The following is a 26,460-nucleotide window of genomic DNA, read 5'->3' on the forward strand; positions in this document are numbered from 1 at the left end:
CACAGAGATGCTCCCTGGATCAGAGTCCCATGTGGCCCAGGACTTACAGGTACTGTATGACACACTGGCAACAAGAACAGCTGCGAAGCACCAAACTAGAGACACATACATTGACTTCCAGGAGCATGCTTATATGCTTCCCATGTAAAATGTTTTCTATAAAGAACAAAATTGAAACAATTACTTATACAGAACTTAAAAAAAATCCCACTTTCCCAAAGAATGACAAGATAGCCTTCCTAATGACAGTTATACTAAAAAAAAAAATTCATAACATAAATGTTTCCTCTGTTCTTTTCACATGTCCCTATGTCACTGTAGAAAGAAAAGTGTTGCAGGGTCCTGTATGTGTTTTGTATTTCAATATCAAATATACATGAGGGCTGAGAGACTGAACTAACCTAGAGACATCTTTCATCAGTTGTTTTTGGTTTGGTTTTAAGGACTTCACACCCATTAGAAGAAGTCAGTCTTGATTCAAGCAATTAACAAAGGAGTGATGAGGCAAGCTGATTGGCACAGAGGGACTATAAGACACAATTTGAGTAAAATTCCTGCAGCTGCCACACATGTACATGTACACACCATCCCCTCAGAGAACTTTATGCAAGAACATTGCTCCAATAGATATCCCTCTCTATATATATAAACTTTTAAACTCTCCCTACCAAGCAACTGGCTGCAGGACAGACTTGTTTTAAGGAGGAATCATCCAAAACTTTCTTACAAAGCTCAAAGGAAGGTTTTGCAAGGTCTTTTAGCACCAGAAAAAGAAAAAAGATACCAGAGCCCAAGGTAACCTTGACATGAGACAGTTCCCTGGTTAAATGAATCACCAGTTGCTGTATGTTGTCATCAGCACTCTTTTGAGAGCATGTAGAACTTACCTGCTTAGTGCAGAAGTGGCAGACGGACAGCACTTAAAAAGGAAAACTTTAGGAAGTCTGTGGACAAACTGTGCTTGGCAAGCAGCCCTGATGTTGCAAGAGAATGCTAAAGTACCGTAGAGGTCTCTAAATTCTGTGCCCTAACAAGGGTCAGGTTTGTACAAGCAGCTTGAGGATATCTAGACAAGGCTGAGATGATGCTAATAGGGACAATTTTAATGCTTCCTTGGGAACCTTAGGAAGGCACAGTGTTTTAAAAAAGTAGAGCAGAAAGAACATCTGTCTGAGACCAGATGTCACCACAGACCCTACACAACAATGGAGAAGAAGAGGGAAATGGCTTAAAAATCAAGAAGCAGATAAGAAACAGGGTAGATACCTATAACATGTAAGCAATATTAGCTACATACATGTAAGGAGGATGAGCAGGTTGATGCATTTTTATGTACTTTGCTCAACAGGACTTGGCTTACATCTGTGTTTATTCACATTTTTCTGAATCATATGCCTCTCCTCTGATACTATTCCTACACAAAACCCTTAGAGTAAGTTTGTACCAAAATATAAGTTAATCCTCAAATTAGTCACCCTCAACCGTTTCTATTACTGCACTTGCCAAAAGCTTGACAAAGAAAAAGCAGTTCTGAATTTGAAGTAAAAGGTGAATATGGTTCAGCCGAGGGGAGCACATGGCTCAGGAAGTGCAGAAGAAATTCTTATACTGACAGCACATGCCAGAAGGGCAGATTGAAGCAATGAGACATGGTGTGTGCTGATATCTTACAAAACCCCTGCAGATGATAGCCTAGGTTGGACAGAGCAATGCCTCCATTTTTCTCCAAAGGAAGGAAGCAATCAGGGAGGGCAAACAAAGAACTAGCTACAGATGAAAAGTCAGACCAAGAAGGCAGACCAAACCTGCTAAGAGAACAATGCTACCAGAGCTTTAGCCTCAAACCGTCCATCCTCTAATCTCCCTCAGACAAAAGGATGACTTACCACTAGTAAAACATGAAAACAACATTTTAAACACATACAAGGTAAAAAAACAATAAAGAAAGCAGATCTGTTCTTACAGGAGAACATCTACTACAAAAATTATAACACTATCTGTGGAGTGTTAACAGCAAGTATACAATATATTAGTGAGAGCAAGTAACTGCAATAGCATGAGCAAATAATTTGCCATTCCACAACCACTTTGGAGAAACAAGGAAAAACAAGCAAAAAAAGAAAAAGGATCAACATTATCAGCATTAAATTTCTGGTTTTGTAAAGTATTGGCCAAGTATATAAATATGAACTTGTATTATATTTACTGAACTCATACATCAGACACCAGCAAGGTCCGAAACGGGCAAGCTTTCAGTCAAAGAGAGTGACTGCACCAGGAAGTTAGCATTCACCAAAGAATCCATTTCAACATTTTTTATGGTTAACTCGGAGAGCAGAAATGAAGGCAGTTATCTGAATTGCTTAGAAGGCTCTATTGTTTCCTCTTCCAAAGGATTTTTCCCCAGAACAGAATGGGTGGTGTGTGCAAAGCAAGTGAAAGGTGGGGGAAGGGGAAGAGTCTTGTGGATAAAGAGAGAAACAGAAACAGTTTTTAGCACAGATACCAGTTTTTAAAGTAGCTTCCTACCTCCCACTGCAAGTGAGGCGGGATATTTCTGATCTGAAGCTTCCGACTCCTGCAGATAAATTAAAGAAAATAGTTTTTAAAAAAAAAAAATCAGAAAGAAAACATTACTGCAAGATAGACTATACACAGTGTCATACATTAAGCATCTGTCCTACTAAAAGGGGCAAAACCAAATACACAACTCAAGAAAAAAAACCCAGCAGATCGCTGGGGGGAATGTCAGGTCAAAACCATTTTGAGCCCAAAGAGCTGTTACAGAAATACTTGTTACATGTTTGACAGCTGTTACATTTCAGGAGGTCTCCACTTTTCTTGAAGACTATTTCTATTTCAGCTTTAAGGCCTTCAGTATCTAGTTCTCCGTGTTATAAATGGGTGTGATAATCCCGCGCATTTGTGCTGGGTTCCCCTCCACATACTTTAAGAATTTATTTTTTTCATTCTTTTACTTTTTTTTTTTTTTAGTTCACCAAGAAGGTACTTCAGGGTTCCACATCCCTTCAAGGAAGAGAATGTAAATTTGAATACATACACTCGCTTTGATATTATGATATTCATTAGCTTAATGGTGGACTGTTTCCTAACATTTAGTTGGCTGGTTTTTCCATCTCTGATCAGGAGGAAGGGGCAAGAATCGGTAAATTCATTGTATTTTTACCCAAATTCACATCAGTCTTCACTTATCTAGTAAACAAAACATTCACTTTGAAGTGCTAGTGCAAAGCCTGGCAGCATGCTGGCTGCCTTCACAGCCAAGTCCTTTGTCTCCTCCCTTCCCCCAAAGTGAGAGAACAAATAAATGCCAGAGATGCCACAAAACCCTTGGGATTCATAGGAATGTGTAGATTAGCACAGCTTCAGATGGGCTCAGGTACGGCATGTTGCTTGGGTCAGTCTGGCTACACAGGGTAGACCTGGGGAAAGGAGAGGGGACATCGTAGTGCAGTCTACCTTAGGTCTCAACTACATTTTGGTTCACCAAAGCAACTAAGTGCCTTGTGTTCAAACACTTAGTTTTACTCAGTGTTTTAATTGCTCAATACTGACCTCTCACAGAAAAACACTTCATGTTTTGGGAACTTGTTCTAGCAGAAGCTTGTTAAACTTACACAGACCAGCAAAATCTTGCAACAAAACAAGTTCCAGAGATGCTCCCATCTACCAATAAAATCAAAAGCTTTCATTTCCCCCCCTCAGATCCATTTAAAATACACTCCTTTCGCTCACACCACCACCAACCACCCACACAGGCCTGCAGTGAGTGTTTTACATCTTGAAATGCTCTTCCCTAGGCTTTGTTTGCTGCCCAGCCAGGGCTCCCAGCACGAAGCCACCTTGCCCCAACTGCTCCTCACATGGAGCCTCAGTGCTGCGGTGACCACAAAAATCAAGTGATAAGTGCATTTTCTCCAGAAAAGATGAGCAGGTCTCAGTGGTGCAGCATTTCTCAGCTCTTTTCACTCCCTCTCAAGCAAGAGCAAATTTCAGCATCTGATCATTTAAATAGGCGGAGAATGGAGAAGGAAAACCCAAGCTGCACACAGCTCCCTTCAAGCTTTCATTTCCAATAAAGCAAAGAAAGTGTCAGGAGCTGCTTCACTGTAACAGGGAAGGGGGGGGGGGGGGGAGGAATTTCCTTGAAGTCTGCAAAGATTTCCTTCAACTGTAATCTCAGCTGGCGATGCTGGTACAAAACAATCACCCTAAAGTAGTGATATACTGCTCCAAAATATCAAAGTAATCTCACACAGCAACCTGAAACTTGAAAGTGGCATCCTGAAGTAGAACATAAAAGGGGATGTTCCTTCAATATTAAAAATACTGTGAAGTTTTAATGCAGAAAAATCCCAAACCACAGAATTGGCAGCCAATATGCTATTCAATGTGCTTCAAACTGTGTCGTGCCATTAGTCTTTCACACTTGTAGATTAAAATTAAAATGCATTAATTTCTTAGCAAGGAATGCCACTCACAGAGGGATCTGAGCACACAACAGCCTGGCCAGCACACCAACAGGTCTCACCCCAGCTCCATACAAAGCTAGGCAACAAATGCTTGTGCTGAGGAATGTGGATTCACTGCTGAAGAGGAGAGGTGGAAAACCCCTTTCCAGAAGCACATACACAAGTTTCATACACACAACAGACACCTCACATTTCATTTCATAAGGAAAACTACATACCTTTTCCTTTACTGTCCAGCACCTACAAGATGGACCAAAATAAAAAGCAATCTCTGCATTCACTCAACAGTAAAGACCATAATACAAGGTTTGGAGTTGTTCGTTTTATTTCCAACCTGACTTCGAGGGACTGAAAAGTTTGATGCAATTTAAAAACTTTTGCCAGCCAAAATTTGCAGCACAGAAATAACTTGAACATCCTGAAAGGGAGGAGGAAGAGAAAGGGGGAGGAACAAGGAAAAAATGCCACCTTGAAATTACCAGTTCCTCTACCACATTCATAGAGCCAAAGGAAATGGCAAGCCAAGTACAAAACGTGTGCAGTCCCACTGTGCACCTCGATTTATGGCAACAGTGAGACACCTATTGTACAAAACTGAAAGGTCACTTCAAAACAGCAAGAATAGCTATATCAACCGTTTAATTTGAAATCATTTACACCTTTGTCAGTTGCTTGGCTGCACTGCGAGTAATTTTAACTTGGCACCCAATGCACACATCTGAAGTCTGGTGTTTATTGATGCATGTGAAAAATAAATCATTTTTTTCTTTTACATTATTGATGTATCACAATCAGCAATGAAAAAAATTAATAAAGCTTTGCATGGGCAAGAGAGGAATCACGCAGAACCAGCATAAGATAAAAGGTCTTGAGCACCTTTGAGACATCTCCATTTCAGTTGCTATGAGCTCCTATTAAAAAACAAAAATCAAATATATTTCTTAAAACTACCTAAAAATACACAAAGCTTGTAACCCATTTCCCCCTCTGACCTTCTTCCCATACAAAATAACCAGATAGAAATGACAAAGGTAGGTTTGCGTTCCCAGGACCAGCACGAGCACTGAGCTAGCAACGAGCAGAGATGGAATCCCCCATGAGCTGCAATAACCTGCACAGCTCCGGCTCAGATACACTGCTCCTCCCATTCTCCTGCACTTTGGCAGCCCCGTGCAGCTCTTCTCTGAGGGGATGGCATTACGGATTTGCAGTCACCTCTACTGCATGCGTGCACGTGAGCACGCAGAATCAGCTCTCGACTTCCGCAAGAAAAATCCCAAACCAAAAGCAGATGTATAGCAAAGAGTAAAGGACAAAGCTGGGTCTGACAGAGTTTACTGGAGCAGCAACAGCTTCCACGAGGATGGGCTCCAATTTCAGAAAGCATTTTTGCACAGGGACAAAATCCTACACAATAGGTAGGGAAAGAAAAGAAAAAAACACGGGAGCATCTTCCCTGAAATACTCTCCCATCTCAGACAATGACAGCTCTTATAGGGTGGCTTTCCATCTTCCTCATAACCTATTTTCCTCAGCAAAGTACAGTATATGCGAAGCCCTTATAGCTATCGCATCCCAGGCAACACAAACCTACAGATTTTGGTTTATTTTGTCGTGAAATAATGTTTTGTTACTTTATAGCTACTTCCAGTCATATGAAGTGTGTAAGACAAGAAATTGTCCTTTCAAATTCCACAAAGGTATTTTAATAGCTTTATTTAATATATAGCTCACTTAGTACATATATAGCATTCCTTAGTGAAACATTGCCAACGTATCTTGTGACTCATGTAAGCCTTGTGTATGCACTTTTTTCCAGTTTAAGCATATTTTCTAATGAACTTCTTCTATTTTAAACAGGCAATGCACATCAACTGAAGAAAAAAGTCTGGGCAAATTATGCTTGGGCACTGTATCATATGAAAGTTTTTGAAAGCTGCCTACAGTTCACAGCATTTGAACAGGTATTACCACCTGTTTCTCTTCTTCAAAGACACCCAAAACACTTTTTATTGGGTAAGAAGAAAACAGACTTCTCTGGTTTCTGTAAAAGGTTAGTCCATAAGCAATTATTTGGCAATAATTTACTTTTCTTATGAGGAATTACATGCATTCTAATTCTTCTTTTCGGATACTATGCAGGCTACTGGATTCAGCTGCTTCAAGCCTCTGCTGATGACCATACATCAGCATACTTATTTTGGGGGTGTTTAGATACAGAGCCTTGTGTTCGCAGGACCTAAGTATCTCTGCAAGACTGAAAGCAAGTAAACAAAAAGACATCATTGTGCCCCTTCACGAGGAAAGCAGCGTATTTACGTTAGCTGGGTGTGCAGAGGCAGAAGGGGCAAAGTACCATAAAGATGGACAATTCGCTAAAAACCATCTTAGTGATCTCTGAAAGGTAAAGCTCTCTATGTAAATATAGATAACACAGGCACAAGGACACCCAGTGCTCCCAACCCACAAGAACCTCCACACATATGAAAATACTAAGCATGTCTTCAAGAAAAGGTGGTGGGAGGAGGGAAGAAATAAACCCCACAATTTCAGCTTTCTTCCTTTTATATGTACTCTTTGCTTCTCTCTGGGCCCTCCTTATATACAGCACCTTTTTCTTCAACCTATCAAAATCCTCTTGGGCTAAACAGGTCTCAAGAATTGTCCACTTTGCAACCCTGCATTAAATCTCACTATACGCTTTCACTTGCTGATACGATCTCACTGTATGTTTTATGTGACATTTAGCAAAAGCAAATCACGCAAGACCTGCACCTCCTCTTAAGGGGCAACAGTTGTAAAAAACAGGAGATAGACAGTTATAAAGCAAATAGCAATAAAGCATCATGCTTTTGCTCCCAGTTCAAAATCTTTTGTGTATGTCATGGTGTATCTCATAGGTGTGTCAGAATTGGACTCTTTCAGAAGGGAGCGTACACAAATATCAAATCAATTCCACACCATTGTTTTAGCCAAACTCTTACCAGACCCTTCTGCCTATCCTTCCTCCCTCTCCCCAGGGACCTGCCTCTCCTTAATTCCCATTTCTCAACAATAACACCATGTAATAGTCTCTTATTTCAGCAGCCATATAAACTACACAATGTTAATGCCTTAAACCCTTACAGCACATACCTACTCTTTTTAAAGAGGAGTCTATGAAAAAAAAAAAAAAACTAAACATGTTTGAAAGGAGATCAAGTGAACATCGACAATGTCAGTCCATTCAATTGTTTGAACTCAATACCAATGGGATAGAAAGTAAATGCTCTACCTTTCCCACTCTTCGGAACACGCAAAGAGCAAGCACTTATTCATCTCATCCATTCTACGTAGGCACTGCTATACTGGTTACCTGGAAAAACTCTTGGCACCTCACACGAACAGACACAGAGTATGGCAATACTCAAATGCTGTTGCTCCCCAGTGCTGCCTCCAGATTTGTGGTCCCCTGGCTCCAACAGCTATGCTTGATGCCCCTGCAAACCCACTCGCCTCAACAATCCTTTTTCTTCCCGAGCTGCATGAAGATAAAAGCTGTTATTTCTCAGGCTGACTTCACTGACAACACAAACTTTACATAGACAGCTGGAGATGAAATATTAAGAAGAAAAAAAAAAAAAAAAAACAACAAAAAAAAACAACAACACACACACACCCCCACCACACAATGGAAAACCTGCTATGGACTGTGGCTAACGCCATACCATAAAACTTCTGTATAAAAGAGTCCTGACATGAACAGCAATAGAGACAAAGTTAGTGACTCCTATAGGCAAAGTGAAAAATGAATTTATAAAGGAAAGGGAAAAGGTGCCTTATTGTTTAGTCTGCAGCCAGCAAAACAAATACAGGCAAGAAAAACCAAACATGAAAAGCTACCCCCAAACGCATACTTTATTAGTTTCTCCCCCTCAGGTTGCTTCAGATACTGATGCGTGATCACACCAGAGTGAATCAGTGTTTTTAAGGCTCTTCAGGGGAGGGGAAGTAGGTTTACAGAACAAAAAAAATAATCCTTAACTCTCAATTCATATTAGTGCAGTTGGAGAAAAAAAAACAGAGGCAGCCTTTTTAGTTACAAACTGAGGGGGGGTTTGGGGGGTGTTCTCATTCTTTTCATTGTAAATGTAGGCAATGATACAGATTAAGCCACTGAAGCAGCTTGTCCTGTAAGAGATGCTGCAGTCTCTGCCTGCTGCCTGAGTTCACACTGAAATTCTGTGGGTTTAAGCAATTCTTTTGGTCTTTGCAAGTTGTTCACATTTGATTCCTGAAAGCATTTTAATAGTGGGAAGTCCATCCGAATAAATCTTAAGCAATGTACATTCTAAGCCGTCTTTTAATATATATAAAATTTTATGTCTATACACACAGTTTTATATATATATATATATATCAATACGCTTATTCCTAACATTTTTGATAAATACAAAAGTGAAGGGTCAAACTCCCTACTTACAAAGAAGCTATACAGAATTTCTGTTCAAAACGCACTCAAGTTCAGTAAAGTGTCAAACAGGTTTTTATATCACTTCTATTAAAAGGTAATTGATTTCTAGTGTTGTATGTTATGAGTGCTGTATATTATGAGGTACACTAATGACAGCTACTGTATTTTATCAGATTTTGAACCTGAAAGTTCGCCTTGATGATCTTACTTTACGAAAGAAAGGAAAATTACTTCAAATACTGACTTGTTACCAAAAACACTACTACTTATTTTTTACACAGTGATCTGGCAGCGAAATACTTGAGGAGGAAATGTTATTGCTCCAATTTCAGATCCAATTCAGAAATTCAAGCAAAGCTTGTCTAAGCCACAGGCAAACTGCAGCAGTACTCTTCGTGTTGCCTCACTATTTGATCCCAGACCTGGATTTAAAAGCATTCTGTACTACCACTCAGAGTAAGGATTTTCCGCAAAATTTAAACAAAAGAAATTTTTGTCCTCAAAGCTCATGCAAGACATAATGGTTGGCTCCTAACTACACTTTTCCCCTTTCATCTCACACATACAACCCACCAAAGTAGCCGCTTTGGAGAACTGTATTATTTCAGCATTCAAGATGATAATCTAGCTCTTGGATTACCTCACAGAACCCTCTGTGCTGATGATCAAATTCCCTACCAGTGCCTGCGAAACATCAGATTTGCTTACTACTACTTTTCACCAGGACAAACAATCAGAAAGTTGTCCATGGGGCCAGTACACCACGCAGCTGCACTCCCTAAGCCACCAGCCAAACCACGAGGCACAGGACTACGCTCTGCTTGCAGGTTAAACTCAAATATCCCAAAAGCAACTGGATATCTGTGGACAAGATATGACAGCTCAAGAAGCACAACCAGAAGATCCAAGTTACATCATTACAAGATAGGTAAATCAACCAATGCAAGTCTGACTGGCTTTCACCCATAACCATTTGCTTCAGGATTTCAGTCTGACAATTCTTCACATCACTAATTAGACTAAAAGCTTATATTCATTATTTGCAAATTCCCTGGAGTCGTCCATAAATACATGTTAAAAAGAAAGAAAATTCTAAAGATTCTGCCATTACCATATTCATGTTGAATTTCTCATCTTTAAAAAAACCCTTTCATTTTCCAGGTGTTATTAATAAGAAAAGGCTGTTAAGATTTTTAAATCTTTTTAATTAAAGAATCAAACACTGCTTTAAATTTGATGGGAAGTTCCAGTATCCTTTAGGAAAACAGGCTTTCATCTACCTTTGCGGCTTGTGACATTTCAGACCTTTTCTCTTCCCACATACTGAAACTCATTGGAGAAACCGAAATTACTTACTGGGGGAAGAAGGAAGAGAGCAGGTCATCCTGGTTTTGGTTGGGGAGGGGTATTTGTTAGTTGTTGGGTTTTTGGGGGGAGGGAGGTGTTTTAGGAGTTTGTGTTGGGGTTTTTTTGCTCCATTTGTTGCAGGGTTGGTGTTTTGCCTGGTTTTTTTCCCCCTCTAAATGCCACAGTTTCTTTCCCTTCTCCTCAGAGTAGGGGTCTGTATCCCTTAATTATACTACTGAGCTGATTTTGTTGACCAAGCATTTTAAAGCTGTGGTCACTTGCTGTTTATTCTCTTAACCCAGCACTAACTGGCAATTAACTGGTATGTGGATAAAACAGTGAAAACACTCAGGAGGAATATGAAAAATTGAAAATAACATCTCTAAATGCAAAAATGCTTATAAACATGCAGGGAAAATGTCTACTTGAAATCCTAACCAGTATGAAGCAGTAGTCCCCTAAGGATGGGACACAATGCTTATCTTTCATCTTTCTCCTCCCCACCCTTCCTTTCCTTCAGCCACCAAAATAGCCAAAGGCTTCTCTCCCAGCCACTCGCTTTCCTAGTGGCCACAAGGGCTGCCAGTTAATTGAAACAATCAGTATTTCCATTATGGACTAACTGTGAAGCTTTACATCAGCTACCAGAAGTAGCTCTAGACCAAAACCTGCACACCATGTCCCTACAATACATGGCCATGTTAGAGGCTGAGGAGCTCAACATAGGGAAATAAAAAGGATTCCAACAAGATACTTTTTCCACAAAGCAGCTGCTGGCTAAACCCTCACAAGTGCTTTTATTTCACATGTCTTCCCTACTACCATTACTCCACACAAGTGTGCACATCAGTTAGAAACCTGATGGAAACACATGACACAATGTAGAAGTTCTGGCAACTGTTTTTGTAGGGGAGGTACAGCACCAGATCAGATCTTGCCTTAACAATAGCTCAGTGATTTACCCTTCTCAAACTGAAGCATTTAAATCTCAGATTGAAATATCTAAACAAAATTAGCAGCATTCATTGACTAACTCAGTGGCCACCATGCTGTTGAGACCAACTCTTTCAACCATGAGCCTTGTTTGCAGAGAACATCGGAAATGCTTTCCAGATTCCTTATGCCACAGATATCAACAGGGAGTCTGACCCATTTTAGTCTCTCTCAGGTCAGGTTTAAGTGAAACTAAAGTTGATTATACTCAGTTTAAGTTCACTGAATGCTCCTGATTAACCAGTTAAATTCAGTTCTGGTTTGGAGGGTAGAGGGTCAGCAAAATAAGGCTTGAAGTAAAATAACAGGAGTTCCTCCACCTATGCACTTAAACCACACGACTGGGAGACCTCTGTTACATAGGCTTAGAGAGCAGGAAACCTCTATTTGCTACTTTTTTGCTATTTAACACCCGATTTAAACCTTTCAGGTTGAGAACAAGCTACTTTAGAGCTTAAACTGATCACAGCGTTAGGGTAGTTTAGGGACTCATCCCAGTGCATACTTCTCTGCTGCCTTGCTGCTTCACCCCACACACAGATTTTTAAAAACAAAACCTCTTTGCTGCCTTTCATAGGCAGCTTCACCAAAAAAAGGCACAAATTAGTGTCCAGTTCCTAAAACAATCTCAGTAAGCAAGGATTCCTGAGGGGTCTGGGAAATGGAACCACACTGAAATGCTCATGATGCGGAAAGCACTATCTAACTTCAAAAAGCTTACGTGCTATAACTAGAATTAGTGAAAAATCCTGCTTAGTCTGATTTTAAGTACATATGTAAACTTCAGCTAACAGGCAGGCTTGCTAGCATTTTCAAATCTCTTTTATGATATAAAAGGATATTAACAGGGGCAAACCACTTCGGCAACTGTCTATATAAAGGTATGTATGAATAAAGACTTAGTGCTTACAAGAACAAAATAAACTAAAAGCACACTTAACCAGCACAAAGTAAATCAGCACTTTCAAAAATACAGCCACACATTTCATGCTTTTCCAGTGTTTAAAACCACTCTTAGAGAATGCAGTGCATGTGTGTGTCTGTGTGCATGCACATGCATGCACGTCTTTCACTCTGCATTCATCCTGGCCAAAACTTCTATTTGTTTTACTTTTTTTTTTTTCACAAATACATGTATTACTCAACTTTTTAAGAGGACAGCTTTATACTGACATGATAATTAGGCATTTAAAAGGTACACTGTGCTCATCACCTGATATTCCGGCAAAGCCTAATGAAGACCTGCAGGTAACCTGCTCCCATGGCTAAAGGGTTTTTAAATAACAATTTTTAAAAAGAATCTATTTCCTCTACTACTTTCCACCCTTCAAGCTCAAAACAAACCAAGAGTTTAAAAAATACTGGCAAGATAAATACCTTCTTTAAAACCTTCGAAGACCACACAAATTGGAATAGAGTAGAACACTTCGCCAGTTTTACAACAGAAGAAATGTCAAATTTACCATATATTTCCTCCTTTTCTTGCTTTAAAATAAGTTCATCCATCTCAAAGGATTTTGTACAGAAAACCTTATTGACACAAGATTAAAGAAAAAACACAAGGAATTTTTTCAAGTCTAAATTGATGCACATGATCGCTAAGACACCGCACAGATACCAATTCTCTTTGATGCTCTAGTAATTATTTTACTAGTACACTTTGTTAAACTAATTGAATACCAAGAAGAAGAAATAGCACGCAAGTGCTGGCCCTCACTAAGGGTAATTCCACATGGTCTTAAACTGATTAGGTGACTTAAAGCAGACAAGACATAACACCCCTACCACGTGGGTTTTGCAGTATCACCACCAAATAATTTTCCTTCCTTCCTCTTGCCCTGTCAAAACCCAAAAGTCATAGAAAGTGACCACTCTTCTGTTTGGCTTTTTCACTTTTATGCTGAATGTCATCAAATACAGAATTTAAAAAGCCATTTTTTTTTTTCTATACTTAAATTACTTGCAAAGAGAAACAAATCAGGCATTGCCATTTCTTTTAAGTAATTTTCTCTGAAGAGTTCTCCCCAAGAAATGAAAACCTATTCAGCTACACAGAAATTGTGTGGACAGAACAGCACCAAATAAAATTTCATAGCTGTACTTACAGCAAAAAGTTACAAGTTATTCAGAAAAACTGCTTACTCCCCCCTCAAATAATTTTATCCCCTCAAAGTGTAGAATGCACCTCTTTCAGCTGGGACACAGAGCTAAATAATTACACACTTTGGACACATACACAATATTTTCTACATTAAGTTTTGATCTAAAGACAAGTTACTGGAAAAGGTTTAACATGTTTTAAGAAGTTTATAAAGTAATAACAACCATGCCAAGCTTTCTATTGTCTACAAAGCTTATTTTCTCCCTTTCTTTATAGGGCAATAATTTTGCTCTGGGTAAGTACATCTACACTAGTAAATCCACATTCACAGTAAACATTTTGTACCAGCATAGTTAAAGCATCACATAAAGAGTCTTTTGCAATATTTTATATTTACTTAATAGAAATATTGTCAGTTTTATCTTCCATTAAACTTCATTTTTATCAATTACTGAAACAAACATCCATGCTTTGCCATAGCAGCTTTGACTGGCATACCCTGGCTTACTTAATACAATTTATGAAAGTAATTCCTGAGCTTCCAGACCAGACTTTAGTGAAAGCCTTAGAGCATCGTTTCATTCTGCTAAACCGGAAAAGTCAACAACTAAAATTCAGTTGTTCACAAGTTCTAAATTATGAAACATTTCAATTTTACAATTTCTTTCAAAGGCAAGTTATGTTGAAAATCCCTTGTATAAGGGGTATAAGAATATTTTCTTTAATAAACCTTTACAGTTAATATTGAATAATTTCCCCACTTTCATAATCCTGTAAAAGAACTGCCATGACTTTAAGAAATAACATATAAAGCAATTATAAGATAGCCACTATCACCTTTTAAATAACTCCATTTTTCATTTCCTTTTCCACAGAAAACATAGAAGATAGTGCATGTTTTAAAGATGATCACAGCAAACATTGACTTTTTCACTGTCACTATAGATTTAAATACTGTTAAGATCAGAGAACAGAAAAATAGTTCACATTTCTGCACTGAGAAACTGCACTCTTTACGCAGAGTAGCATTTACACTATTTTAGTTCACTTAGAATTAAACTGAGCAAAACTGTAAATTAAGATCAGTTTTAAACTAACAGAAAACCGGTTAATTCATAAGTGTAAGTTACAAGTTAATCATTAATGTCAAGGTTACTTTCATTTGGTAACTTGTAGTTTCCAAAGGCATAGAATTTGCTAAATATTTAAATCAAAATTACGAACAAAGTTCATGTGAATGATGATGATAATTTTGACCAAGTTTAATAAATTATTTAGCAGTTAATTACTTCATATTTAGTGTGCATACAGATGTGCAAGCTTATTATAACACCAAGGCAGTAATTACTTTCTCATTTTTACAATCATACAATACTGATTTATTAACAGAGATACCTAAATTAGGTGGTACTTGCCCCCACTAGTAGATCAAGCTGGTTTTACCCAAAAGCGTAGCTTCACATAAATATGCCTTTCAAAGCTTTGAAATTTGGCTGCATACAGATATGTCCAACAATTGAGGATTTAAGAACAACATTTTAAAGGAAGAAAGAGTGGGGAAAAAGCTAAAAATACAAAATTACAAAAAAAAAATATAAAATAAAACAGCATAAGGAAGACTATGATGTTACAAGATAAATATTCAACTGCAGAAAGAAATCGTCCTTCCTTAGGGGTTACTGATCTTTTTCTGCCAACGCTACTGTTTGTATGTCATCTTCATTCGTCTCCCCCACCATCACTCCCCAAAATTTTGTTTCATTTCAAACCTTGCTGGCACCAGCTTCATGCCTAGTATTGTACTACACAGTAAGAGACAACTACCAGTAACAACTAGAACCGGAGCTACCAAAAGCCTCATGACAAAGCAATAGCTCCCTCCCTCCCTCTCCTCCCCCAAACCTCAAAGACATGCTTTAATAGTTCACGACCACATGCACGTTATCCACAAAGTGCAAGGAAAGTTCACAAAGCTGGATGTTAGAGGGAAAAGAAACAGGTCAAGGCACCTGCTCAGCCCCCCAAATCCACACAAAGTTCTCCTTGTTGAGCCCAAGTCCTATCACGTCAGACATGCACCACTGCCATCTCCAGAAGACTGCCACTTCTCAGATGCCATTTCACCCTCAGGAACATGCAGGACTTCATCATGATGAAACATGACTAAGTTTTGGCCATACTTTTCCATGCCTTGCCTTTTTTTCCCTTCTTTATTCCCACACCCCCCCCTCTTTTTTTTTTCCCCTTAAAGGGTACTACCCAGAATGATACACCCAGTGACACAAGTCAGGGCTATGTCAAAGGGTGGTTTTCTGTAATACAGACCCATGTATGATTTCCACCAACACTCTATAGCTAAAAAGTTAAGACAGCTTAAACTTACATTTGAAAAGCCATTTTGAAGGGCTGCAGTACACAACACAGCACTGCTATACAGCGGGAGACTGACGTAACCACACGTGCGATGCTGGATCTGTACTGTCGTTCATGCATTCAGAAGTAGCATTTTCATGTTAAGATGCTGAACTTAAACGTATGCAAAACCAGCAACAGTCACAATAAGTGAACTGTGTGGATCAGGTGATGTGAGCAAAAGGGCCAGGAAGAAAAGCAACGTACATAAGCTTATTATTTGCCACAGAGGCAGGCAAAAGTCAATCACAGACAGTAAATGCTTCAGTAAAATCACAAAATTGCTAGTCAAACACAAAGCTAAAGCAATCATTAGCTCCATCTAAAAGCTTGTTGGGCTCTATAAATCATAATGATAAATCTTCTAAATCTTTTCCCAAGATTACTTCCAAGGAGCGATGAGCAACTTCAACTTTATATGGGATAAACATATGCTACGTACCTGAAAATATGATTTTTGCTCATGATTTGAGTTTAATTTAACAACTGTCACCAAGCCCAGTTGTACAAAGGTGTGTACACCACAACCTTCAGCAAAAGTTTACAGTCATATGTCAAATGCAGAATTTCAGGTATATTTACATGTCAACAATCACTTCTTGTTTAAGAAAGCAGCCAAGGTAGGAGGGCTAGAAACCGCATTATTATGAAGAATTCCCTCTCAGCTGCATAACAGAAAATGAAAACTTCTAGAGAGGTGTATAACTCATTCTATCCAAACACATTGTTAAGGCACACAAAACAAGCAGCAACCCAAAGCAAGGTAACAAATAGAACGGGACTTCATCATTTGCAAACCATCACTAAGAAACAAACTTTGTATTTCAGAAATAAAGGGTGACCTACATTCTGATGATCAGAACTTAGCGTGGGGTGTTGGGGTTTTTGGGGTGGGTTTTTTTGGGTTTTTTTAAGAAAAATAGTTTAATAGAATGAGCATTCTGGTGCATCTTTGAATGAAACAGTGTTAGCAGTGTAAGATCTTACACCACTGCTACTGAGCACCAGCGTTAAATTCTGAAGAGAAATCTAGTGATGACTACAGAGCAGTCTAAAAAAAAGTTTCTGCTTTGACTTTAGGAACTGTCCATTTCTCCTGTGTTTTGCGCAGGTTACTAGAAACAGCTTAAATACCTGTGCTATACCCAGGATCCTCCAATTCTTTCATTAAGTGTTACTAAATCTACAAGACTACATGTTAAACTACATGTTTACCATGTCTTAGTACATATTTGAAATTGAAAGAAAGCCTGAACTTGTAGACAGCTTTGAACACCCATCATCCTTGGAAATTGCACATTTCTTAAAAGGATCCTACACTAAAAATTTCTGTGCAGATGCAGAGTTCATACAATCAGGTAACAAGTATTGAGATACTCCAGCACTTCAGTTACAGTCAAAAGGAGTACCTCCCAGTTGGCAAAGGCAGTTTTTAGCTCTGTTACACTGCCGCCCACCACCACCTAGAGCTTACTTAAATAACCAAACTTCTACTAACACAAAGCTCCTGGTATAAAAACTGTTGTTGCTGATCAACACCAGCTCCCACTGTGACCAATACCACTGAAAGACACTTAGTACCAAATCCCTCTCACTTGACCCTGGTGAAAAGTTCCCTCTACACACCAGAGTTTTCCACAAAGAAAGATGTGGTTCATTTAGGGATTCAGTTCCCTTGGTAGGAAAGACCTCTGTGATCTTTAGAGCACAGCAGTACACATCTGTAATAGACGAGTGCCTCGCTGGCGAGGCAAACCTGTGCACACTGGTATACAATTAGTAAACTCATTTAAAATATTATTTCAAAATATTCCAAGACACAAAGTAATACATTTCACATTTTTTCCCCAACCATTACCTGCTTAAGGTTGCCACAAAATTTTCACTGGAAAAGCATATAAAGCGTGTTTATCAGAATTCTAATTCATATTAGGAGAAAAGTAAGACATGGTTTACATTATAGGTATAATCTATCATCTTGGATTAAACTGCTACCTAAATTCCTCAAACATCCTACAGATTACATCTGATTATGTTTTTCAAGTACTAAAGAGATTTCGTTTTGAAATTTTTACTTTAAGACATGAGAAGAAAAAAAAATGAACTCTCCCATGATAACCAGGAAGCCATCATCACATAGAGAACCTCCCCTACATGTATAAATCAAATAATCCACTCTGTCACTGAAAATAGATTTCCTACTGATCTGTTCTTAAAAATACTGGGTTTTTAAAGAAAAATCCCTTTTATCTTTTGCCTTTATCCATCGATACATGCATTTTCTCTGTCTAAGGTAGAGCAGTTCTGCAAACTCTGTTTCCCAGGAGCCTCCCCTCAGCACACCAAGGACTTCTTCCGAGGGCAGGGGAGAAGGGGCAAAGAGCTGACAGGGTCGGGCCCCAGGATGAAAGCTGTGTGAAGTGACTGCATAGTACAACTCAGTCGAGGCTGGGTTTGTTTTTAACCCCCTCCTTTTCATGGCTAGCCCTCCTGCCCTGCTTATTCCTAGAAAACTAGAATCCCATCTTGACCTCTGCCTGCTAGATATTTAACAGGTAATTCCCAATAACCCAAACACAATAAGGTTTTTACTTCATCCCTAACCACTATTTAACATCAGGTTTCAGGAAAATAAATGTTTGTGAACCCAACTAATAACTTAAGATGATTTTTTTTTCCTTCTCCAGCAGAAATTTTTGTTCACAGACTCGAGTTCCCTCTATCAGGAATTTTGATTTCTGCACTACAATATTTAAAGCTCCATTAAGTTCAAGTAAGATCCATTTTTGAGGAAAAACCTAAAGGACCTGTACGTTTAGCATTAGAAAATAAAAATTATTTACCAAAAACCAATAAAGCACTGCTATTTTCAAAGGGGAAAATTGCATTGGACACATGGCGTAGACTATGTATTTTAAAATGGCGTTCCTAAAGTTCAGCTAAGCATGAAAGTTAATCTTTCAGAAGTGAACATTCAGCCCTGGTTATATTCAAGTGTATTAGTACCAGCAAAAAAACCACCAACCTTTCTATTTTTATAAATTCTCCAGATATTTTTAGCTGGTCTTTTCTTAAACTACAAATTATTTTTATGGTAACATAATATTTTAAAATGCATGTGTGTGTATATATATATATATATGTATACACACAGACTCACATATACACACATTCTCTTTAAAACACTCCCTCCACTATTTCTCACCAGACTACAGCCACAAAATTATCAAGATACTCCCCAAAATTAAAATGGAGTAAGGCCCTTCCCAGCTGAAGACCTTTCATTTCAAAACAGTTTTGTTCAATACTTAGTCACATACCCAAGAAGAGTCAGACTCTCTGGCACATTGTTATGTCCACTCCTACCCAAATTTTAACTTTACTAGAAACACCAAATGCCTCATTTTACCTTTTAGAGGCAGTTTTTCATCCAGATTTGCAAAAGGATGGGTTTAGTTGATGTTAATTCCATTGCAACATGAAAATGCAGACAATAGGAGAGGCACATTACTGCTAAGGTTACATTGCACAGAAGATAGCTTTTATACTATAGGTTTCTCTTGTGCCAGCTGCTGTGATAATACACTTCAGCAAAATAACATTAATTTAACATAATTTAGTATAATTAATTTAATATAATTTTCCATTTCAAAATTCCAATGCACTTACAGAAAAAAAAATTACAGAAAAAAAAATGGAAAACACCACCTTTTCCAGCCCCACTCTTATTGCCATTACACATAGAGTATTTTAACATTTACCATAATATTGACTCTCGTAATACACTATTTGCTAAGCATCCAACTACAGACATGAAGGTTTTCTTCTTGGTTAAATGTATGCATCCTTCAATATACGCTCACAAACCAATATTGCAGATCTGGAAAGAAACAAAACTAGGAGAGAATTTTTCCTTCATTACCTAAAAAGTGCCCAAACACACAGAACCTTGTGCTTCTATACAGAAACTTTCAAAGCCAAATTACTTATTTGAGTTGATGAGAAGGAACAACTGCCACTGAAATACCCACACGGATAAATGGGGCCAGAGAGGCTGAGTAACACCAATAAGCAGTGGGCTTACTGATCTCCCCAGCAAAACCCAGACCTGGGCATATGAGGAGATTCTTAGATGACACATTCAGCATTTTCTTTATTTGGACTGTAAATGTAATACTCGTAAGACAGCAAAGATGCAGGATGGAAAGACATACACTTGACATGCTCAGGGTAAAAAAAAATGATGGAAGCCTCAGACTAAAACTATAAAATAATGCACAAGTATTTCTGATGACAATGTCGCATTTCCGGATGAAATAAGGAAAACTTATGGTTTTCTTAGTTTTCAACAGTAATTAGCATATAACTCAACATATAATTCTATCCTCTGCATCATTTGAGATAAATTGGACTGATGTGCAGATAAACATTTTGCATATGAAAACAAAATGAGAGAACGCACATTAAAAAGAGAATCATATTGAAGCATACTGAAGCGCTCTGGAACTACACAAAACACCTCAATATTCGTAAATATATCAATCCTATTCAAACTTTTGCACCTTCCCCTCTCCCTCTATAAAACATAAGAAGTTATACTTGGATCTTTTAGCATTTAATTTTTGTATCCACCTCCGTCTATTTACTGATGCCAAATAATCAAATTCCAATAATAAATTTGACTCTGAAATTATAAGAAAAAAAAAAAAAAAAACACCAAACCCCACAGCAATGTTGCCTTGTGCCTGTCTCCCTGGACTCATGCAAGGACAAAATCACCACAAAAGTGTCTTCAACTGTGCTCCCTGGCACTACGTATTTATTACCAAAATCCCAAGAGGATAAAATACTAAAAACTAAAATGACATTAAGGAGAAGAGCAGGTTTAAGGAGCAAAGAGTCTTTTTTGCGAGGTTCCCTGAAGGGCTAACCCTGTGTCTGTGGTTAAGTGTTAGGTGTATTTTAATTCTGCCTGGGTGCATCTCATGGCCATTATGGGAAGCTTCACATTTACTGCTAGGTAGGTAAATCCCAGGCCATTTAAGATTGTTTGGGGTCAAAACTAAGCATGTGAAGTCCATGCAGTTGCTAACCAGAAGCCTTAAAAGTACTCCAGCACTGCAAAGTCCTATGCTCTGTACTTAAAACAGCAACTGAAATGAGCACAGCCCCATTTCACAAAAATACCACCTTCAAGGTCTCAAAATGCTGAGCTTGTTATTACCCCATGAGGAGGGGTGAAAGCAAGGGAGAAATTAGAAAATGTAAATGTTTCCAGATTATTTTTTGCTACCCTCAAATGACACTTCCAAAAATTTATTTTTATATTCCACCTCTTCAGAATTTACTGTATCCATGCACAATTTAAGATCTGCTGCAAGTATGTTCTCAAGGTACCTTCTATAATGGTACCTAATTGGGCAGTAGCAAAGGGAGAGCAGAACCAACCTGTCAGGACACGCATTTAGAGAGCTCTCTCATGTACTCCAGCTTATCTTTAAATACTGCAACAAGAAGGGATTTTTTTAATTACTATTCTTAATGATCAGTGTGAGGAGTCTTAAAAATTAAACATCCAACAACGTAACACTTAACACAGTTAGCAAAGAATTATTTATTGTTGCCATACTGACTTGTTGTCCATGTAGGAATTGCAACTATCCAGGTTTGTTTCCATTCTTATTGTAAGCTTTCAAAGGTTTAAACAAACAAACAAACAAATATATATATATACACACTAATTTTCTGTTCACATCTGCAAAATTACATGTGGAAACAGAAAATAAGAACCCAAAATCACTATGCAGAAAGTCTGGCTCTTCACTCTCAAAAACATTCTAGTTTGGGCCCAGGCATGGTCCTCCACCTCTTTCTGCAGCAAAGAGCACCAATATGGCCTACAAATGACACATTTTTTTATCCTATCTTCTTACATTCAGCATGTTTCTCCCTGCTTGATATTTACAGAAGTAAAACTAAAAATCAATGCCACTAAATTAATTTTTTTAATAACTGTGGCCATTGTAGCCACGACACATACTTCAGCCTCACAATGACATTTCCCACTGCCTTGTGTGCACAAGATATGAACCCTCATTATACTGAAAGTCAGCAGCACAATCCGATGCCTATCCAACAGCCATGGAAGAGAGGTGATTGCGTGAGGGATTCTGGGCTTGTTTTCCTAAAATCAGCCTTGAGATACTTCAGCATTAAAGGTGAAGCTCAGCTGTTAGGTCATTGCACTCCCCATAGCACAGCTGATAAAGAGACAGCATTACTGACTAGGTGCACCTTTGCTACCCTTTTCTGCTCCTCTTCCAAACAAATCCCCAAAACAAAACATAGCATATGTATTTTCTCAATAAAGAGCCCTCAAGGTAGGGGAGGAAAAAAAATTAACCTTCTAATTGGAAAACCACCTCATCGTTACTACAGTTGAGGTGTCATGAGTATTTTGGGCACCTGAAGGCCATGGAGCAGGCATGGTAGACCATGTCCAGGTGGGAAGCCCTTGGGGAGAGGGGAGATAGGGCCAGGAGGCTACACCAGGCACACCCACAGGTGCCCAGAGTTAGAGTTAGCACCTGCCCTGCCCCCTCATCACACACAAGTGACATCAGGACCATTTGAATAATCAGATTGCAGCTACATCACCTTGTGAGATACCAGCTGCTCTTGGATTGCAGCAAGATAGTATCCAAAGCCTTGCACCACAAGTTCCATGGGCAAGGGTGCACATCCACTATGGGCTGCCACTGTCCACCTCCTGCATTGCTGCTCTGCGAGAAGAAAACCAATCTAAGCAGCGAAGATTGTCACTAACAGTGCCCTGCCTTCTCTTGCAGAGCATGACTAGCAGCAGAATTATCACAATGCCTTCCCCAACTTTTGCATAAAGTGACCTAAACCTTTAAATATTCTAATAGCTTTCCTCCACACCGAGGGGTCTGAACACTGCATTCCTTTGGCATTCCCTTGAGATTTCAATAGTAAGTCAGGAATCTACTCCGAGCTTATTAAATACTTTGCACCTCCCCCAAAATAATTCTCCACCCTTCCATCAAGGAAACCTTGACCAGGCCCCTTCTTTCAACCACAGCATATCCCCTTGTCTGTTTTCAAATGCTTCCAAGGGGGAGGGGAGGGAGAAAGCCACACACACAGCTCTTTCCTTCCTTCCACAGCAGGTAGGAAGGTAATTTTGCAAACCTGGGTGTGCCCACTTCACATCTGAAGATCCAGCAAGGGCTGGAATGCAGTGACTACTGGGCCTAAGTATTTCAGCCTGAGTAACAAGCTAGGCACACTCCACCATCTTCTGGATTCAGCTCAACTTTATGGCAACCCTAGCTGACACCACTTCTTGACCTTCCTTTCTGTGACAAGGATATGGATTACCAAACCCTCACCCTTTCCTCCTCCCATGTACCTCAGTAGCCTCTGGAGGATGATACTCACAAACTAGCTTTGTGAGCTACAACATACACACTCCACTAACAGAAAAATAATATATCTATATATAAATGTATGGATTTATATATATAAAAAACCTATTTAAGGAGGTTGCAAGGAGGGAAGCTGGGACTCTCCATGAAGCAGCCTCACAGCAGCAGAGGTCAATACAATGTATTGAATAATTTCAGCGTGCTACACAACAACTTTTGCTCCTATGAAGTAATAAGTTGACCAAACTATTAATCGTGTGCTCATGCTGAAAGACAGACTTGACGCACTCACTTTTGCTTTACTAATGGCATCACGTCTCTGCCCGTGTCTCACACATTGAGTGCACAGGGCTCCATGGGAAGCACTTCCTGGCCCTGCAGTGCGCAATCACTCTGGGTGGGCCTCATGAGCAATACCCCCCCACACCCCTAGCTACACCTTTCCCCTGGTGCAAAGGGATACAAAGACTTCAACTAAGTTACTTTAGAAGCACCTTAATAACCACTTTCACCAAAATACTCAACATTTGCAAACTGTTACCAACCAACTCTAAATACACGCCCAGCAAACAATGTTATACAGACAGGACAAAAAAACTTCAACTTTTTGACACCACTCCCCCCTCCCCAAAATAAAATGAAGCCAAAAAACAAGACAACAGAAAAGTATCACATCTATGAAAGGAATGAGAGAGTCACTTTTACATATGGAGGCCACTGAATGAATTTTAAGTGGTTTTCTATATTTGATTTTGGGAGAGGGGGAGCGGAAACAAAGAGGAAGGAAGTGCAGTTATGAGAAATGCAATTTAATTTTCTGTTAAACAGCAGTATAAATCTGAACTCTATCTAATGCATTCCAACATGATACTGCACAATGAAGCAGTGTTTTAACAAATAAAGGCTTTGGGAAAAGCGATAGGGGTATGCTGATATAATTACATCTATGATTTTTAAAATGTGCCCATATGTAGGCAACTCCTGCCTAGGAAAGTGCTTAAGTTCAGGGCAGAATTCTTTTCAACAAGTTACAGACAAATGCATGTTTCTGATAACTGTTATCCACAGACAAATAAGGAGATATGCTACCCAGCATGAAGAATGGTCTTTTACACCATTTCAGCTGACAGGACAGGAAAATACTTCTAAACACATTAAATGAAGACATATATATATATATGCATATGTAAAAGTTGGGGGGAGTCAGCAATGATTTTAAATTTACCTTTATATGAGTAAAATTAATTTGTTTTCAACATCATAAATAGAATACTACTTGTGTAAGCTTAAGATAAATTTATTGTCATACTTATTACAGAGACTAATAAGAAATTGCCAATTCTTATATGCCCCATGGAGTTTTATTCTTAAATCTAAAAATATATTCCACCTACAACAGTATTTTTATATAGGGTCTGAATTTATATAAGGGTCTGAAATATAGGGTACTGTAAAAAATCAGAGCAATATACCTTGCATATTAAATAAGAGCACATACAGCACATTAATTTCCAATTAAAAGTATCAAATAAATAGCATCACATAGATTAACATGGTATAAATTGGTCCAGGAAGGAGTTTCCCACCACACTTACCTAGAGCAAAAATCCTCCACACTTTCTCAAGAGGAGCTTTCTTTTAACACTAAATAGTGATTAAAGTTCTAAATCCCAAAATACCAAGATACAGTACCCATAAAGACAGCCAATTCACCTCTTCAAATCAACTATTTTAAAAAAGACCACACTTTTAAAATTAGCCCTGAAATAGTAGAAGCCCCTTCTAACAAAGTTACACAGACAGACATACTTCCCAGATTGAATAATGGAGTACAGGAACAAGCACGTGGAAAGTTTGATCTATTTTGTTTTACCCTTTAGTGCATGCCAGGTTTTCTATAATCTAAATATTTGTGAAAGCAGCAGGCTGAATTGCTATAGGCAGTATAAAAATACTACCCTGCCTTATTGCAAGTATTGCTTTTTAACATGAGGCCCAACAAAATTACTGCCTTGCAAAAATTAAACATACATTTAGAAATTAAGGATGCATAAATCCTGCCCTTATTGGGAAGAAGTCATTCTCCTGCTGCTTCTATAGACCAGCTCAAAATAGTGGTGAAAAAATCCTCTCAAATAGAGATGAGACTTCTACTACGTGCCTATAAAATGCTGCAGACTCCAACATGGCAGGATCAAAAAAATATGTATACCAGTATATTTACAAGATGCATTTTGCTGCTGGAGCAAAGCTGATGTTCTTGCCCATTACACAGCTCACAACACCACGTTTCATTTCCTCATAATACACAGGTTTTAACTCTCCTCACAGAACTTTAAATTTTAAAATCTTCACAATCATTTGCCATCAACCCATACTAACTTGCTTCTCCCACAAAAATGCCCCTTCTTTTCCCCCCCACCCCACCCTCTAATAAATTAAATGCTACCACTGTTGCCCAGCCAAGAGACTACATTAGAAATACATGGGGTGATTCTAGAAAACCTCTAGGACAGCGAGAGTGCACGCCTGTGGATTTAAGAAAGCACTCCGTTTATCTACAGGGAAAAGATACACAAATCTAAGCATTTTTCAAAGTGCTTCTCACTGGGTAACGGAGAGCAAGGGGAAAGCAAGAGAAGGGGTATAAAAAGAAATAAATTACCTTTGTCTTTTAGGGACTGAATGTTCAACTTCTATGAGTTTCCCATGCAGCTCCACTTTACCTGCAGAGATAAACGGAAAGGCGAAAATAGCTAAGCGCGGCTGTGCGTCCCACGAGTCCCCATCTCCCGGCGCGGGATCGCAGGGGTGCAAGGCAGGAAGCGGGAGCGCAACACGTTAGCCCATTCATCGGCGACCGAGGCACCGGCGGAGCGGGGACCCGGCACAGCCCTGGAAAGGCGGCAGAGCCCGGTACCGAGCCGGGGCTTCCCCGAGCGGGCCCCTTTCCTCCGCCCCAGCCCCGAGCTCGGAACGACGCGCGAAACGCCGTGTGCGGGAGCCGGGATCGGCTCCGCCGAGCCGCCCCGTCCCGAGGAGGGCGACCGGGGGCTCCTCCACCCCTCTTGCCGCCGCCGGGCCTCCAACTTCGGGCGGATTTCTGCGCGGAAGCGAGCGGGAAGGGAGCCGAAAGGAGGCACCGATCGCAGCCCGAGCCCATCTTTTCCAGGGAAGCTTTTCCAGCAGAGCTCCGCAAAGCCACTTCACGAG

General features: G+C 39.3%; 1 protein-coding gene across 4 annotated transcripts in view; it reads right to left on the minus strand.

Moving 5' to 3' along the window:
* IGF2BP3 (insulin like growth factor 2 mRNA binding protein 3) overlaps positions 1–26,460 on the minus strand; it is a 115,823-nt gene that overhangs the window by 87,960 nt on the left and 1,403 nt on the right. For all 4 annotated transcript variants that reach the window (XM_080611978.1, XM_080611977.1, XM_080611976.1 and 1 more), the window contains exons 2-3: positions 25,913–25,973; positions 2,530–2,578 (exon numbers count right to left, since the gene is read on the minus strand). In XM_080611978.1, coding sequence (XP_080468104.1) covers positions 2,530–2,578; positions 25,913–25,973 — 110 coding nt within the window. The remainder of the gene's footprint in view (positions 1–2,529; positions 2,579–25,912; positions 25,974–26,460) is intronic.

The sequence above is a fragment of the Psittacula echo genome (assembly GCF_963264785.1).
Source record: "Psittacula echo genome assembly, chromosome: 2".
NCBI lineage: Eukaryota > Metazoa > Chordata > Aves > Psittaciformes > Psittacidae > Psittacula > Psittacula echo.